Raw genomic sequence first — 19,536 nt, forward strand, 5'->3', positions numbered from 1 at the left:
ACTATGTGTCACCACTAAAAGCCTAACCTGACTCGGATTAGTTGCTTATCTCAATTATTGTATATTGACTCTGTGACGTATGTCAGATGATCAGGAGTCATAATTTTCCCGTCCCACCGGTCACCACTCTGGTCTCTGATTGGACAATGAAGGGCAGTCGGTGGTCGTGAGAACCAATCATATATTTCGTTTCTCACACAGCCAGCGCTTTCTCATCCCCCCGCCCTCCCCGTTTAGTGACGTCACGTCCCGCTAGACGCACTAAAAAGAGAAAGGCTTGTTCACTGCGGTGGAAATACCCGCTCAGGTTGGCGCCTACGAGGACTTTTTTAATCCAAGAAACACTCCGCTGCTGTTGTTGAATTCAACTGTTATTCACTTTAAGGTACGTACAATATTTGGTGGCCGTTTGGTATTTTTTTGTGTTTATACGCCGAGTCATTCCGAAGTTTACCGAGTGGGGCTGGGCTTGGGCCTACAGGTGCACACTTAACTACTTCCTCAAAATCTTCTCCAATGTGGGGTTTAAACTATCAATATTTAATTTAGAGACACACACGGTTAAATTACGGATTATTAGCCAACCAACTGAAATTTACAGCTTAATTTAACACACTCGAGGAGATGTCTACATCATACATGTTGTTGATAGCGACAGAAACGTTAACCATTTTCCACTCTATTCGAACATGTTTTGCTTTGTGTTGTTCACTACTACGATATCTTGAAAGAGGTGATCGCTCCATGTGCTCGTATTTATATCATCGCCATCACATTGACGACTCAAGTACGGCAGCCTGACATTTAGGGGTGTGGGGGAAAAAATCGATTCGAATACGAATCGCGATTCTCACGTTGTGCTATTCAGAATCATTCTCATTTAAAAAAAAAAATCGATTTTTAATTTAATTTTATTTTATTTTAATTTTTTTTATTGTTTTTAATCAATCCAACAAACCAATCCACAGCAATACCATAACAATGGAATCCAATTCCAAAACCAAACCTGACCCAGCAACACTCAGAAGAACTGCAATAAACAAAGCAATTGAGGAGACACAAACACGACACAGAACAAACAAACCAAAAGTAGTGAAACAAAAATGAATATAATCGACAACAGTACAACAGTACTTATTCGCAGGGCCAACACAGATAGACAGACCACATTCACACACTAGGGCCAATTTAGTGTTGCCAATCAACCCATCCCCAGGTGCATGTCTTTGGAAGTGGGAGGAAGCCAGAGTACCCGGAGGGAACCCACGCATTCACGGGGAGAACATGCAAACTCCACACAGAAAGATCCCGAGCCTGGATTTGAACCCAGGACTGCAGGAACTTCGTATTGTGAGGCAGACGCACTAACCCCTCTGCTACCGTGAACAAACCAAAAGTAGTAAAACAAAAATGAATATAATCAACAACAGTATCAATATTAGTTATTGGCCTAAGGGACGGTGTGGCGCGGTGAAAGAGTGGCCTTGTGCAACCCGAGGGTCCCTGGTTCAATCGCCACCTAGTACCAACCTCGTCACGTCCGTCCTGAGCAAGACACTTCACCCTTGCTCCTGATGGGTGCTGGTTAGCGCCTTGCATGGCAGCTCCCTCCATCAGTGTGTGAATGGGTAAATGTGGAAGTAGTGTCAAAGCGCTTTGAGTACCTTGAAGGTAGAAAAGCGCAACACAAGTACAACCCATTTATCATGTAACATTTATAATTTCAACATAGCAGTGATTAAAAATCCCTCATTGACATTATCATTAGACATTTATAAAAATTAAAAAAAAAGAACAATAGTGTCACAGTGGCTTACATTTGCATCGCATCTCATAAGCTTGACAACACACTGTGTCTAATGTTTTCACAAAATAAAATAAGTCATATTTTTGGTTTGTTTAATAATTAAAACAAATTTACATTACTGCAATCAGTTGATAAAATATTGTTCTTTACAATTATAAAAGTTTTTTAAGAAAATCTCTGCCAGCATGTCAGCATGCTTAAATCCTATGTATTAAATGAATAGAGAATTACGTTGAATCGAAAAAATCAATAAATAATCGAATCCCCAAGAATCGATATTGAATCGAATCGTGGGAAACCCAAAGATTCGCAGCCCTACTGACAATATCCATCCATCCATCCATCCATCCATTCATCCATTTTCTACCACTTATTCCCTTTTTGGGATCGCGGGGGGCGCTGGCGCCTATCTCAGCTACAATCGGGCGGAAGGCAGAGTACACCCCAGACAAGTCGCCACCTCATCGCAGGGCCAACACAGATAGACAGACCACATTCACACACTAGGGCCAATTTAGTGTTGCCAATCAACCTATCCCCGGGTGCATGCCTTTGGAAGTGGGAGGAAGCCGGAGTACCCGGAGGGAACCCACGCATTTACGGGGAGAACATGCAAACTCTACACAGAAAGATCCCGAGCCCGGGATTAAACCCAGGACTGCAGGACCTTCGTATTGTGAGGCAGACACACTAACCCCTCTGCCACTGTGAAGACCCTACTGACAATAGTTGAAAATAAACGACATTAACGTAAATGATTAAACTCTTTTCGCTTGAACATATTGCCAAACTCAAAGGAGTTTAGAATCGAAGCCCTTTTTCGAAATTATTCACTCTGGGGCTGCACGATTCTGCCGAGAATATAGATCACGATTTTTGTCTTGACAAGCACACACATCTTTAGGACAATATCCTTCATTTTTATAGAAGTCATATTATTATTATTATTGTTATTGTTGTCATTATCATCAGACTCTTAATCGCCATGTTCTGCTTTAAAAAAAATAAAAATAATGGCAGCTGTTTGTTGGTCAGCAACCAGCGGCTCTAGAGCCACATGGAGCCCTTTAGCGGCGCCCTGGTGGCTCCATGGAGCGTTATCAAAAATTTATGGAAATGGAAAGAAATGGGCGGGGTGGGGGTGTAATATGTTTTTTTGTTGAAATATGGTTTCTGTAGGAGGACAAACACGACACAAACCTTCCTAATTGTTAGACATCCCACTGTTTAGTATATTTGTGTTTTTACCATGAATTGATAAACGTGGACCCCAACTTAAACAAGTAGAAAAACTTATTCAGGTGTTACTATTTAGTGGTCAATTGTACGGAATATAGACTGTAATGTGCAATCTACTAATAAAAGTTTCAATCAATCATTCAAAGCTTCACTGATGAGAGTAATTGGCGAGCACAGCTTTGTCCTACTAATTTCAGCGGCCCTTGAACTCACCAGTGCGGACTGGAGACTCAATAGTTTCATTACATCTACAACATTCTCAGACTCTGCCACAGAAAAACGTGTTTCATGCCACTCCTTCTTTGTCTCATGTTGTCCACCAAACATTGTATGCTGTGCGTGAATGCACAAAAGTGAACTTTGTTGATGTTGTTGACTTGTGTGGAGTGCTAATCAGGCATATTTGGTCACTGCATGACTGTAAGCTAATCAATGCTAACAGGCTATTTTGGCTAGCTGTATGTACATATTGCATCATTATCTCTCATCTGTATCTATATTTGAGCTCATTTAATTTCCTTTACTCATGTGTATTTAGTTTATTTTTCCATGTTTCATGCCTCATTATCTGTCTGTATTATTGGCTGCATTTCTGATAGTTGTTTGTGTGCCATGTTATTCCAGACCACAGCGAACGTTACCCAGCTTGCAATGACTAATAAATATATTAGCAGAAGACAGCCTGATGTTACCTTTAACTTGGACTCACACATCTATAACTTTGGCCATTCTAAGACGGTCATTTCCAGGAGTTATCGCACCCTCTGAGAAGTTTTACTAATGTTTTCCAATTTTGTCAGTTTCATAGTAAATTAATATAGCTAGTTAGCCACTTACATCATGTGTTGCCATCATTATAACACTACATTCAAGTCTTTTGATTTTTTTGCGTCTCCAGACGGATTACTTTTTTGTATTTGTGGTCCAAAATGGCTCTTTCAACATTTTGGGGAGCCGACTCTTGATCTAGGTCAAAATTAATCCATCAGGCCAAAAACAACGCAAGCTCGCTCACTTCATAGTACATTCATGCACATTACCAATTTCACAATACCAGAATTTTAGTGGTCGATACCTATACCCTTGGATTTCCACGATTCTCTTATGAAGGAATTATGTTGAAATTAAATATGGATACAAAAAAGCAAACAACAATTAACGGAATCATGTTTACCCACTCATCAATGTTATCCATTGCTATCGCTTCATGTTGTTGTGTTCTCAAAGTGGCTGAATTGCCCTAACTTGCTCTGCTGTCACTTCCGTGTCCTTTTTGGCTTAAAGTTAAGTTGTGGCGTTATATTATTGTGTGCTATTGTGTGGTGTCGTTCATCTTTGTTGTAGGGCTGGGCGATATGTCGATATACTCGATACATCGTGGGTTTGTCTCTGTGCGATATAGAAAATGACTATCGTAGGGCTGGGTGATATATCGATATATACAATATATCGCGGGTTTGTCTCTGCGGGATATAGAACATGACTATACCGTAATATTCGAGTATACGTTCTAACACAGTTGCTTTTAGCTGCGGGCGTACACTTCAGGCTCTTCCTACTCTTTCCTGTCTTTCCTTCTCACAGACAAGCAGGCGCACATTCTTACATACGTCACATACTGTCACGTCATACGTCACATATGTGTCCGCCCTCAAAGAGCAGAGAGGTAGCAGACTGGGCTATGTTAGGTGCCAACGTAGCCGTACGAGAAAAAGAAGGTGCGAATCTGGTAACATATGAAGGAAGACTTAATTCCCAATAAAAACAGTAGGGTTTCCATCGTCTGGCGGTGGTTCGGCTTCCAGTGGGAATATGTCGAACAGACAACCGTAATTAGTCAAGCGTGCGGTACAAGCGTTGCTATAAAAAGTAGCATTACTGCTAATATGTAGCATCATTTGAAAAGCCACTCGCTAGAGAATGAAGAGAATTTCATAACCGTAGTAACATACCACATAGTGAAGGACGAATACTATTTGATTTCCTATTATGCGGCTCATTTTTATTTGACACTTAAAGGCCTACTGAAATGAGATTTTCTTATTTAAACGGGGATAGCAGGTCCCTTCTATGTGTCATACTTGATCATTTCGCGATATTGCCATATTTTTGCTGAGAGGATTTAGTAGAAAATATCGACGATAAAGTTCGCAACTTTTGGTCGCTAATAAAAAAGCCTTGCTTGTACCGGAAGTAGAAGCCGATGTGCACGTGACGTCACCGGTGTGAGGGCTCCTCACATTCGCACATTGATTATAATCATGGTCACCAGCAGCGCGAGCCTCACATCCGCACATTGATTAGAATCATGGCCACCAGCAGCGCGAGCAATTCTGACCGAGAAAGCGACAATTTCCCCATTAATTGGAGCGAGGATGAAAGATTTGTGGATGAGGATAGTGAGAGTGAAGGACTAAAAGGAAAGAAAAAAAGACAAGGGCAGTGGGACAAATTCAGATGTTATTAGACACATTTACTAGGATAATTCTGGAAAATCCCTTATCTGATTATTGTGTTACTAGTGTTTTAGTGGGATTATAAAGTCATACCTGAGAGTCGGAGGGGTGTGCTGACCGCCAGTGTTTCTGAGTGAAGCCATGGAGGAGCCATGAATGTCGCAGCTGCCTCTTTGACAGCTGCAGGAAGAACGACACAAGATCCGCTCATGTTTACGGTAAGAGCCAACTTATTACCACAATTTTTGTCACCGAAACCTGCCGGTTGACATGTGGTAGAGAAACATGTTCGCTTGACCGCTCTGTTCCATATTAAAGCTTCACAACAAACAAAGAAACACCGGCTGTGTTTGTGTTGCTACAGCCGGTCGAAATACACCGCTTTCCACCAAATGCATTCTTCTTTGTAGTATCCATTATTAATTGAACAAATTGCAAAAGATTCAGCAACACAGATGTCCAGAATACTGTGTGATTATGCGATTAAAGCAGACTACTTTTAGCCAAGAGTGGTGCTGGGATAAAATGTCCGCTACAACCAATAACGTCACAAGCACGCTTTAACATAAGCGTCATCATTCCACGACGTTTTCAACAGGACACTTAGCGGGAAATTTAAAATTGCAATTTAGCAAACTAAACCGGCCGAATTGGCATGTGTTGCAATGGTAAGATTTCATAATTGATATATAAACTATCAGACTGCGTGGTCGGTAGTAGTGGGTTTCAATAGGCCTTTAAAATGTCTCTGACAATCTTGCACTTTATGCTTTGGAAATGACTTGAATGTTTATGCTATTGCTTAATAACTTTAATAAATACACTTTTGGTCAATTGACTTAGTTGTGATTTCCCTCCCTGTATGAAAGTTTAAAAGTAGCATATATGAATGCAGTATGAAGAACAATGTTTTAATGTATACACGTATAATCATCATACTGCTGTGATTATATGCATCAAGTGTTCATTCAAGGCCAAGGCAAAATATCGTAATATGTGAATGTGAGTGTGAATGTTGTCTGTCTATCTGTGTGGGCCCTGCGATGAGGTGGCGACTTGTCCAGGGTGTACCCCGCCTTCCGCCCGATTGTAGCTGAGATAGGCGCCAGCGCCCCCCGCGACCCCAAAAGGGAATAAGCGGTAGAAAATGGATGGATGGATGGATATCGTATATCGCGATATGGCCTAAAAATATTGCGATATTAAAAAAAGGCAATATCGCCCAGCCCTACTGTATCATATTATTTGATTGTACGTCCTCACACAGTTGATTTTAGTTGCAGGCATTACACTGTAGGCCTTTATCACTCTTTCTTGTCTCTCCTCTCACAGGCAGCTAGCGCACTATGGCAGGCTTCCACCAACATTTTAAAAAACGTTTTTCTTCAGTGTTACTTATAATGTTGGTATCGACTTGGTGTTGAAATATTAATACTTTGACAATTCTTATGTACACAATAAAGTCAAGTCCAAAAAAAGGTAGATTAATTGGATGGATGGATGGATAGACTTTACTTATTTTGATGCAGCTTGTAAATACGAAATTTAAAAAAATTTCATCATTTAGAAATGAAATTGTATGTTAGTGTGAATCAAGACTTCTTTTTTTGGTGTGAGATTATTTTATATTCATAGATAGCTGTACAGAGACTATGGATAAGTAATTTGTTAGATGTGCTAAGTTTGTTGTCATGTGCTTGCACCTAACTGCCTTCAGGTATAACAAAACAAATCATTAAGGGTTGTTCTCCTGCTCCCAGTGCACTGTTACCATAGTTACACCACCTTGCCATCTGTCAGCAGCACTGAGAACAAATTGAGGTAAAAGGTCAAATGTTCTCTACAAAATCACTAACTGACAAATTAAAAGCAGCGAGTAGGTATATGACTGAATGTAACAATGTCTTGTGTCTAAGTTAACCTTTTTGCACATCACGTTAACGCTGTAAAACCTGGTTTAATATTATTATTAAATGATGTAACACATTAGTCATAACACTTTGACCCTTATAAAGGCATTTTGCTTTTCCAATACAGATAATAATCAGTGATACTGGTCAACTATCGTCGTGTCCTGGAGCTTTGACAAATACAAAGCTTAATCTTTACAGCTGCTAGGAGATCTAATATGGCTTCAGAGCCTCAGCTAGAATTAGTTGTTTAGGTGTTTATAGTGTACATATAGCAAGTACCATAGGAGGCCCAGCTGAGCTGCAGTTTTTTTTTTCCACTTTCTGCATGAGCAAACCCAGCATCAAATGTTGTGAAGTTCCCTATCCGGCTCGCAGGAGCCATTAGCAGTTGGTTGGGAAATGCACTCCCTCCTCACAAGGTCGGGGGTAAACCAAATAACCTTAAGACAATGATTGGACTGTCTGAAAGTGGTTATGCATGTCTTACACACTGCATGCGCAAAGGCACACATACGTATGTCTTCACACATGTAACCATGTAAATGTCCATCTAGATCGGCTTAGCATTTCTCTTTCCCATGGTGAATGTGATTAGCCTCCTATAGCCCACAGTGACTGTAGTTCCTCAATTTGTGAAGCCTGTGTGAACACTGACAGCAAGATAGTTTCGCTGATCTGCTAGGTTGTGATTAACACTTGGATAACAAGACATTTACTTACAGTGTGTAGATTCTTGAATATGCTCTGCTTGTTTTAGGGGACTACAAAAGGCATGGAACAGTATTATGGTTTCAGGAAAACCAATACTACTGTCTTGTGGGATATGGTTGCATCATTGCTTTCGGAGAGGATTGTGCTCAAAGAACCCAAAGGAAGTCATTACTTGGTGTGGCTCTACAGGGAAAATTACAGAACACAAACAAATGTTGTAAAGTCAGTTAGTGAGGCAAAGAACAATATGAATAAATTATTACAGTCAACCATTAATAATATGTAAACTGATATTATTTTAGCAGAGCAATCAATACACAAAATGCATTATGCTATAGTAAAATAGGAGGACACAGCTGCTATGTGTTCAAATACTGTTGGACCATATAGACCAGAGATGTTCAACTAAAATTCAAATCTAAAACTTCCTCACGCTAAGGTCAGGTGTACAGATGCCTCAGATCAAGTTCATCAAACACCTTTGGAATCAATTAGAATGCTACATCAGTGACCACCCTTAAATCTTGTAAAAAGTGCTTGAGCTTTTCCATTTTCTTTTTCTCAAAGATGAATCCAGACCAGCCACCTCCATACCCAGGCCCCACTGCTCCAGTCTACCCAGGCCAGGGCCCAGTACCACAAGGGTACCCACCTCAGGGTTTCCCCCCACAGGGATATCCTCCTAACATGCAGCAGCCTAATCCACAATACCCAAACTATCCCCCTGGACCAATGGGACCCGCAGGCCCCTATCCTGGTGCAGGACAGGCTCCCTATCAAGGATACCCTGGACAACAGCAGTACGGCTGGCAGGGTGGCCCACCTCCTGGACAAATGTATGGTGAAGCTCCTAAAAACACAGGTGCGTGGTACAGGTTTATATGATGATATTATTTTGGGATTATATGAGTCAACGACAAGTAAACTTTTAAAAGGCGCTAGTGTTAATTCAGAAAGTTTACATGCACTTAAAAAAGCACATTATTGCATAGTCTGGCATAAAATCCGTCTTGTAAAACACATGTAATAAACACCTTCATTTGATTGTATTTGTCGGATTAACACGGATAGATAATGCGATTGGAAATCAGTTGTTTTTAGCATTGAGTGAGCTGTTTTCTCTGTGGTGGCCCAACAAGTGTACAATAAAATAAAAAAACTACCTGTTTAACAAATGTCAGAATGTTCTCAAAGAAAACACCTTTGATATGTGATGATGCAAGCACATCCTGGTGAAGAGAAACCCATAAACAGTCATATTTTGACAAAAAAATGTGTATACACAATTGAATTAATACAGAGAAAAATAATATGTGTGTTTTGTCAGTCAGTTATAAGTAGACAACAATAATACATAGCAGCAAGGAGACCACATGAAGTATCTCTGCCTTGATCTCATTTATTTAAAATATCCGCAAACAGCATCGTTATTTATACTTAATTTAGTGATGTAAAAATATATATACAATATTGATTAAAATCTGAATTGAGAGACAAGCTGTAGAAAATGGATGAATGGATAATTATTATAATATAGTTTTTTACACAACGTTATTGACATGCAATTGAAAATAATCCACTTCCTAATTTTTATTTAAATAGTCGAAGCAGTTCGCCACAATGGCAATTTTTTTTTCAAAACAATACTAACTTTTGTAACTCTTGGAGATTGCAGATCTCTGCCAGACTAAAACTCCTAGTTCTAAAAAATATCTTAAATCCAGACCGTGGATTTCTGATATCTCCTAAAAGTTAGATAAAAACTTTTGACTGTTTTAGAGTTAGCTGTATTGGAATGAAAGAAACTGAGTGAAGCCTCTCAGTAGTCAGTCATTAACTCTATTGTCCTTGTGAGTGGAGTTGGGGCCGATACAATAGACACGCAAATAAGTTTAGGCCCGTAACGTAAACGTAAGATATTGTAGTAGAAATGATCCGGATCAGTCCCAGAGTGTAATAACTTGATCCTTATGCCATTTAAGACATTTCCTGAAAAGATCGATGAAAATTGCCAATAACATTTTGAGTTATTTCTAACAGAATGAAAGAAACTTGAGTAAACACTGTGGTCTGTCGTCACTATCTTTGTCTCATGGAGGCTGCTTTTTTTGAACATTTTATTAATAGATTGCACAGTACAGTACATACTCTGTACAATTGACCACTAAATGGTAACACCCGAATAAGTTTTTCAACTTGTTTAAGTTGGGGTCCACGTTAATCAATTCATGGTATGCTAGCATACACACACAAGTGTAAATATGATAATATAGTAGAAATGTTTTGGATCAGGTCCAAAATCTAATCCGTTTTTCTCATTCCCATTTTGGACATTTCTTATAAGTTTCATTTAAATCCTCCCATCACTTTTTTTGTTATTTTCTTGACTAGCTATCTAGCAGGCATCCCAAGTTCTAGTTATGCATTAAATCCAAGAGCTTCAGCGCATGACAGCTATCTGCTCTATCTTATAAGCATCTAGTTAATATTCTCGTCTTTACTCACATTCTCACATTGCTAAATGAGCTGAAAAGACATATTATGGGGAAAAAAAAGGGGCAACAATTATTACATTGTATTTGACTATGCGTATGAAAGCAAAATTATTACACCAAAATAAACTCACTTTATGCAGCTGACACATTAAATATTTTCCCTGAAACTCATTTTGTTAGCTTATTGTAGCTGCGCACAATGATGGCAGAGGCTCAATTAAGTGATATAGTGATGACACAACTGCGTTTTGTTTATGAGCGAACACACAGAAGCTAATAGAAATAATAGAAGAAATGGAAAAATTAAGAAGATGACAAGAACAGACTATCCTTGAATCTTAGTAAAACTAAAATAATGCTATTTGGGAACAGCAGAAGAGAAAGTCAAACACAAATACAAATAGTTCTGCATCTTCCCACTCCTTTTTGGACATCCTGTAATTAAACATGTGGCGTATTACATTGTGTTTGTATGCGTGTTCAACATAAACTGACACTAACCTACCAACAGAACAGACCTTGAAAGGGTAAAATAAATCACATTTTTGTGTGTAACAATAGATGATACAATGAATTGGAAATTTCATATGAATAAATACACAGCATAATGTGGCGAAAAAATATTTTGATAATGAAAAAATCTAAATATGTTCTAAACCAAAAATCACTCCATTATCCTTAATGGTTGCTTGTCTTACTGTATTTTAGTTATAGTGTACAAATATGGGGAAATAACCACAAAAGTACACTTCATTCACTAACCGTGTTACAAAAAGGCCAGTTAGAGAACATTTGAACCCTTTATGTATTGAATTAAAAATATTGACATTCAATGATGTTGTGCATTCGCAAACAACTATAATTATGCAGTTTTGTAGTACACAGTAGTGTGTGAATGTGTGTGTGAATGTTGTCTATCTGTGTTGGCCCTGCGATGAGGTGGCGACTTGTCCAAGGTGTACACCGCCTTCCGCCCAATTGTAGCAAAGATAGGCACCAGTGCCCCCCGCCACCCCCAAATGGAATAAGCAGTAGAAAATGGATGGATATAATTAAGCACAAAACAAGCTATAAGCTGCTACCTAAGAAAGTACAGCAATTGTTCTCAACAAAATAAGAGAAATATAACTTGAGACAAACATTTAACTGAAAACATTTCTATACACATACAACACTTAAAATATTTTGTATATCAGGATGTGGAATTCAATTATGAAGGGGATTAAGCAACAAAATAAAATATTGTACTAATATGATCCTGTTTAGCAAACTGTTCAAAAGAAGAATCCTGATAAAAATCCTGAACCTTGTTGTAAACTGAGACCTTTATTATGTGAATCATAACTTAACTATGTAATTATGAAACGTATTTTTGTATTTATGTTTTTAATATTTATTTAATTACTTTTTTATTAATTTATTTTTTGTACTTACCAATTTATTTATCCATGCACTGTTGTATTACAGATTGAGTACAAGCAAATGTGTTTGAAATTGCTATAAAACGAAAAGGAGAAGGATAAAATAAGATCTGCTTCTTCCTACTCCTTTTGAAACATGCTGCAATGAGAAACTACAAATATGAGACATTGTATTCTAAGTGTATGCATGATTGAAATAAACTCCCTCCATAACCATAACCATAGTGTGACACAAATTTCTTTGTGACCCGGTATGAACCAGGTAACAGTCCCTGAACCAGGGTTTGAGGACCACTGCTCTCAATGAGAAAACATGTTGACTGCTATTATTGCTCAACTTTACAATTACAGTATGTGTTGTTTTGTTGTGCCACTCTGAAATTTGAAAACAGCTCTTAACAGGGCGGGACAACATTTTTTCAGTCACCTCAACATATTTTGGTTTGTGTAGAGAAGCTTTCAAATATCAAAATATGCCATATAATTGTATTTGAAGGTTATTGCTATTAAAGTACCGCTTTTTAAAAGGCATCGTGGTTCGTTCATTTTGGCAGACAGGTGAGATAGGCGCCAGCGCCCCCCGCGACCCCAAAAGGGAATAAGCGGTAGAAAATGGATGGATGGATGGGTGTGCCAACTGACATTCAGGGGTATGGGCCAAAATATAAAAGAAAAAAAACAGAACACAAGTTTAGAACACTTTTATAACAGATTTATATTAATGATCAAGTACCGTATTTCTTGGAGTATAAATCGCTCCGGAGTATAAGTCCCACTTGACAAAAATGCATAATAAAGAAGGAAAAAATATATATAAGTCGCACTGGAGTATAAGTCACATTTTTTGGGGAAATTTATTTGATAAAACCCAACACAAGAATAGACATTTAATAAGCAATTTAAAATAAATAAAGAATAGTGAACAACAGGCTGAATGAGTGTACGTTATATGACGCATAAATAACCAACTGAGAATATGCCTGGTATGTTAACGTAACATATTATGGTAAGAGTCATTCAAATAACTATAACATATAGAACATGCTATACGTTTACCAAACAAAAAATCTGTCACTCCTAATCGATAAATCCGATGAAATCTTATACGTCTAGTCTCTTATGTGAATGAGCTAAATAATAATATTTTATGGTAATGTGTTAACAATTTCACACATAAGTCCCTCCTGAGTATAAGTCGCACCACTGGCCAAACTGAAAAAAAACCTGTGACTTATAGTCGGAAAAATACGGTACATGCATGTCATGTCATGATAGCAAAGGATGCATAGTTGTGGTTGAATATATAGTATCATTCAAATGTTTGGACATACTCAATGTTATTAATGAGTGCCAGTGTTTGCCATTTGAAACCCTATTCAGACTACATCGATTTTTAGAAGTGAAATATAACCATGGTATGAATTGACTACATTATTTAAAAATGAAATATTCCATATTGCAAAAATTCTTCCCCCTCATTACTTTAGTTGCAATTCCTGCTAACACAAAAGGACAATTCTGGAAAGTAATAGCATTCCCTTAACCAGCTCTGTGGCCTTGTGGTTAGAGTGTCCGCCCTGAGACTGGGAGTTTCTGAGTTCAAACCCCGGCCAAGTCATACCAAAGACTACAAAAAATGGGACCCATTGCCTCCCTGCTTGGCACTCAGCATCAAGGGTTGGAATTGGGGGTTGAATCACCAAATGATTCCCGAGTGCGGTGCATGCTGCTGCTCATTGCTCCCCTCACCTCCCAAAGATTGAACATGTGGATTGGTCAAATGCAGAGGACACATTTCACCACACCCAGGGTGTGTATGACAATCATTGATACTTTAACTTTAACTTTAATGCTCGCCAGATTGTTGTTTATTACTAACCATGTTCTGTAACCTTTTGGAATAGCTGTTAAGTTGTCATTTGATCACAGAAAGAGAAGAGGCCATCACAACTTCATGAACAACATGAATACTATTACTCTTATTAACTGTCTTGGGATGTCTCTCATTGGTCTTTTGGGGCAACTGAATCAAATATTCTTACGTCATAGTCTAATGTTTGAAGACTGATTTGTATCGAGGTGGAACTATGATAAGCATCCTTTGGCTTATCAGGGCATTCATTATGAAATAACCACTAAGCACTTAGAGGAATCCTATCATTTCATGAGAAGGTCTATTGTCTCTTCATTAGTTGCTCACCCAGGTGACCGTCTCTAGTGTCCTTTGAGTCACCTGTGTTTTTTTTCCTTCCTGTGCATGAATGATTCATCACATCTTTGCGGCACCTGTTGGTAACTAAATCCTGGCCCCGCCCTCTTTTACCTGCTTTTCTTAAAAACTCCCAATGACGTCGCTGGGAAATGTTTGCCGTTGCGATGGTGCATTTTTCCCCTTGGAGAACTTTTTTTTTTTTTTTTTTTTCGGGGGGGACTAATGACTTCACTTGCTGTTCTCAGTGTACATGGTGGAGGACAACAGAAGAGACAACTCATCAGAAACGTGCCTGACGGCCTGCTGGACTGCTCTGTGTTGCTGCTGTCTGTGGGACATGCTGACATAACTCCCTTCTCTCCATCACCCTCTCAGTTTCTGTGCCTCAAAACACTTAACACTGTCCTTAAATGTTGCCTTCACTTTCTTTTCATTTATAAATGTGTGCTCCCCCCTGCCCATGTTAGATATTTTCCTCCTTAACGTCAATGTGAAGTCCTCAGCGCCAACTGCCTGAGCGACCTCGTCCACAGGCTCGCACGTCGCAGCTTGTAAGGGAGCTTCTAGAGCCTCCCTAAAAGTATGTTTACACGACAACCATGTTTTTGAATGTGCAGATGACAACATTGCAAACAAATCCCCTGCATTATGCAAGCCAGGCCAGCGGTTGGTGATGTTTGTTTGTAAAGGAAAAAAAAAAAAGGAAATAAACTAGCCGCTTGTCCACTCGGCTTTAACCCAGATTGCTGTTGGATAAAAAATGGTGTCGTGTAAACGGTCCTTTTTGCTGTACTCTTTGGCTCAAAAGCTCAGTACAACATGGCATATGAAACACACACTTACACACTCTAGCTTGGGAATCCGGCTCTTCTCATGTGAAACTCTTCAGCACTTTATGATGATTACCTCTGTGGGAATGTTATCTCTCCCGTCTTTTATTCGCTTTCTCAGCCCCATCTCTCTCACCTGCCTTTCCATTGGTCCCGCACTCTTCTAAGCCCAGGGTGGTCTTCAAGGAGCGGACTTTTGGAATGTTTTCTCTTAAGATTTGCACGTTGTCTTCAGGTGAAATCAAACCATAATGGAACACAATGCATTTTTGAGCAGGGCAGTGATTTGTGTAATTACTTTTAGCAGATAAACCCCTAATGGTCAAGCATTTCTTTTTCCACTGTGATTATTACTTTTAATCTCTTAGCTGCTAATAAGAAACCATGTTGTAATCAATGAACCAATTTATCTGTTAATTGTTTTCTGTAGATGGAAATCTCACATTAAAATAATTTATTCCCATTGAGTGAAATACTGTGTTTATTTATTACCACATTATGTTGGCCCTTGTCCAGGGTGTACACCGCCTTCCGCCCGATTGTAGCTGAGATAGGCACCTGCGGCCCCAAAGGGAATAAGTGGTAGGAAATGGATGGATGGATGATTGCACTGCAAATTATTTGCCACTTGCCAAGATTTACAATGTTATTTCTAGAAATGTCCCTAGTTTAAAGAGCTATCTACTTATTTTTAGTCATTGACTAATCTTCATTTAACGTAATTATATGGGTTTCTATTAGGGGTGTGGGGAAAAATCAATTCGAATACGGATCGAATCGAATATGTTGTGCGATTCAGAATCGATTCTCATTTTTAAAAAAACTATTTTTAAATTTTTTTTAAATCAATCCAACAAACCACTACACAGAAATACCATAACAATGCAACCCAATTCCAAAACCAAACCTGACCCAGCAACACTCAAAACTGCAATAAACAGAGCAATTGAGAGGAGACACAAACACGACACAGAACAAACCAAAAGTAGTGAAACAAAAATTAATATTATCAACAACAGTATCAATATTAGTTATAATTTCAGCATAGCAGTGATTAAAAATACCTCATTGACATTATTACTCCTGTTTTAGCCTCCCTCCACTGGCTGCCTGTGTCTTTTAGAGTCCATTTTAAAATACTCGTTTTTAAATCCTTACATGGTCTTGCCCCACCTTACCTCTCTGAGCTTCTCCACCTCCACGCCCCCACCCGGTAGCTCAGGGGGGACAGAGCCTTCTCTGTTGCGGGTCCCAAACTCTGGAACGATGTCCTTCTCCATGTGAGACAGGCCCCTTCTTTGGCTATTTTTAAGATCCTTCTTAAAACCCATTTTTATTCACTGGTTTTTAACCCAGCATGAGACTTTAAACTGTTTTTAACTTTTTAACTGCTTTTTATCTAACACATTGTTCTTAGGCAATTTGTATTTGCTATTTCAATGTGTTTTTACTTCTGTTTTAAATTATTTTTTGTCTGTCCTTTGCCTTTATTCCTTCGTGGTGTACAGCCCTTTTGTTCTTCAACTGTGGTTGTTTTTAAAGGGCTTTATAAATAAAGTTGGTATGGTATTATCATTAGACATTTATAAAAAAAAAGAACAATAGTGTCACAGTGGCTTACACTTGCATCGCATCTCATAAGTTTGACAACACACTGTCCAATATTTTCACAAAGATAAAATAAGTCATATTTTTGGTTCGTTTAATAGTTAAAACAAATTTAAATTATGGCAATCAGTTGATAAAACATTGTACTTTACAATCATAAAAGCTTTTTTTTTTTTTAAATCTACTACTCTGCTTGCATGTCAGCAGACTGGGGTAGATCCTGCTGAAATCCTATTTATTGAATGAATACAGAATCGTTTTGAATCGGAAAAATATCGTTTATGAATCGAGAACTGAATAGAGTTGAAAAAAATCGATATATTATCCAATCGTGACCCGATATTGAATCGAATCGTGGGACACCCAAAAGATTTGCAGCCCTAGTTTCTATTGTTGTTTAAAAATGTTATGATTGGAAAAATATCAGGATATTTTGGTTTTCCCCACACAGAAAATCTTGTGTAAAAGGAACCTTTAGGTCAGGGGTGTCCAACTCATTTTAGATCAAGGGCCATCTGGAGAAAAAGCTACTCCCAAGTGGGCCGGATTGGTAAAACCATGGCACGATCACTTAAAAATAAAGACAACTTCAGATTGTTTTCTTTGTTTTAAAAATAAAACAAGCACATTCTTAAAATACACTAATCATTATGTTGTAAAGGCCTACTGAAATGAGATTTTCTTATTCAAACAAGGATAGCAGGTCCATTCTATGTGTCATACCTGATCATTTTGCGATATTGCCATATTTTTGCTGAAAGGATTTAGTAGAGAACATCCACGATAAAGTTTGCAACTTTCGGTGCTAAGAGAAAAGCCCTGCCTCTACCGGAAGTCGGAGACGATGACGTCACATGTTTAATGGCTCCTCACATATTCACATTGTTTTTAATGGGAGCCTCCAACAAAAAGTGCTATTCTGACCGAGAAAACGACAATTTCCCCATTAATTTGAGCGAGGATGAAAGATTCGTGTTTGAGGATATTGATAGCGACGGACTAGGAAAAAAAACAAAAAAAAACGCGATTGCATTGGGACGGATTCCGATGTTTTTAGACACATTTACTAGGATAATTCTGAGAAATCCCTTATATTTATATTGTGTTGCTAGTGTTTTAGTGAGTTTAATATTACCTGATAGTCGGAAGGGTGTCTCCATGGGTGTCTTGACGCCAGTGTCTCAGGGGAGTTGACGGCAGCTATGGATGGCGCAAGCTCAGCTTTTCTCCGGTAAGAATTGACTTTTTAACCACAATTTTCTCACCAAAACCTGCTGGTTGACATGTGGTCGGGATCCATGTTCTCTTGACCGCGCTCTGATCCATAGGAACGTTTCACCTCCAGGAATTTTAAACAAGGAATCACCGTGTGTTTGTGTGGCTAAAGGCTAAAGCTCCCCAACTCCATCTTTCTACTGTGACTTCTCCAATATTAATTGAACAAATTGCAAAAGATTCAGCAACACAGATGTCCAAAAAAACTATAATGTTGCCGTTAAAGCAGACGACATTTAGCTGTGTGTGTGCGCAGCGCTCATACTTCCTAAAAACCTGTGACGTCTTGCGTACACGTCATCATTACACGACGTTTCGAAGACGAAACTCCCGGGAAATTTAAAATTGTAATTTAATAAACTAAATAGGCCGTATTGACATGTGTTGCAATGTTAATATTTCATCATTGATATATAAACTATCAGACTGCGTGGTGGGTAGTAGTGGGTTTCAGTAGGCCTTTAATAGTATTCTATCTTTATTATTATTTATACTTTCTGAATAAATGATGTGATAATGTTCATCAGTCAACTAATTGGTTGATTTTCAATCTATCAAGATAAAAATGTATTATCAAAATCAAATTACGGGATGTAATTCATGTAGTTTGCTCATTTTCCTCGATTGCTGCACTAGCATCATGTGTTTTTTTTTGTTTTTTTTTTTTTACATATGCAGCATCATCTACAAAGAATTGCTATTGTGACATCTAGTGGACACATTTAGAACAGCAGTTTCTTTCATTCAAAAATTTCGGTTCATTTTTATACTCGGCCAACTCATCCCGCGGGCCGGGCCTTACGTTTGACACCCCTGCTCTAGGTGAATAATAAGTTGAATAATGCTGGTTTTCAGAATAAAATACCAGTTTCTAGCTTACAAGCCATGCACATTTCTAGATATACATATATTATTTTGGATGCCTTGTCAAGTAAACTCATCTGTCCATGCAGATAGTTAATTTCACAATTTTATAGTATTTTTTTCCCTAAAACCTAGTCTTTATCTTGTGTTACCAGCTCATTTTCCAGTGTGAAAGCAGATTATAGATCACCTCTGACTGCCTGGGATCCATTGGGCTATTTATAGCACAGTTGCTGATGTGGCATGTTTGTGTACGCCCGACCTACCTGCTGAACACATTGAATGACTGTGTACTGTTGGGGAGGGGGCAGTCACCAAATAAAAAGTGTATGTTTAATAGCACTTTGCTTGGGGGGGGTGGTTAACAGCTTTAGCTTTCATGCCAAACAGTTCCTTCCAGTGTTCAATCTTCAAGTTACTTTTAGGAGGCTAGTGGGAAAACCAGTGTTTTTCAACCACTGTGCTGCGGTGTACTAGTGTAACGTGAGATTTTGTTTGGTGTGCCTTGGGAAATTAAAGTAATTTCACCTAATTAGGTTAAAAAAAATTTCTGCAAACCAGTAAATATTGTGCTGTGCTGTCTAGAACTCGGCAGAGTAACCGTGTAATACTCTTCCATATCAGTAGGTGGCAGCAGGTAAGCTAATTGATTTGTAGAGGTCGGGAACATGGTTGGTCGTGATCACAATATGCAGATGACAGCGG

General features: G+C 38.6%; 1 protein-coding gene across 1 annotated transcript; it reads left to right on the forward strand.

Annotated features, from left to right (window-relative positions):
• Positions 1 to 223: 223 nt before the first annotated feature.
• Positions 224 to 15,547, forward strand: LOC133553522 (cysteine-rich and transmembrane domain-containing protein 1-like). The gene is made up of 3 exons (XM_061901806.1): positions 224 to 385; positions 8,694 to 8,988; positions 14,500 to 15,547. Exons 2-3 carry the CDS (start codon positions 8,694 to 8,696, stop codon positions 14,601 to 14,603), a joined length of 399 nt encoding a protein of 132 aa, XP_061757790.1. The 5' UTR covers positions 224 to 385; the 3' UTR covers positions 14,604 to 15,547.
• The last annotated feature ends 3,989 nt before the right edge of the window (positions 15,548 to 19,536 follow it).

This window comes from Nerophis ophidion, linkage group LG05 (assembly GCF_033978795.1).
Source record: "Nerophis ophidion isolate RoL-2023_Sa linkage group LG05, RoL_Noph_v1.0, whole genome shotgun sequence".
NCBI lineage: Eukaryota > Metazoa > Chordata > Actinopteri > Syngnathiformes > Syngnathidae > Nerophis > Nerophis ophidion.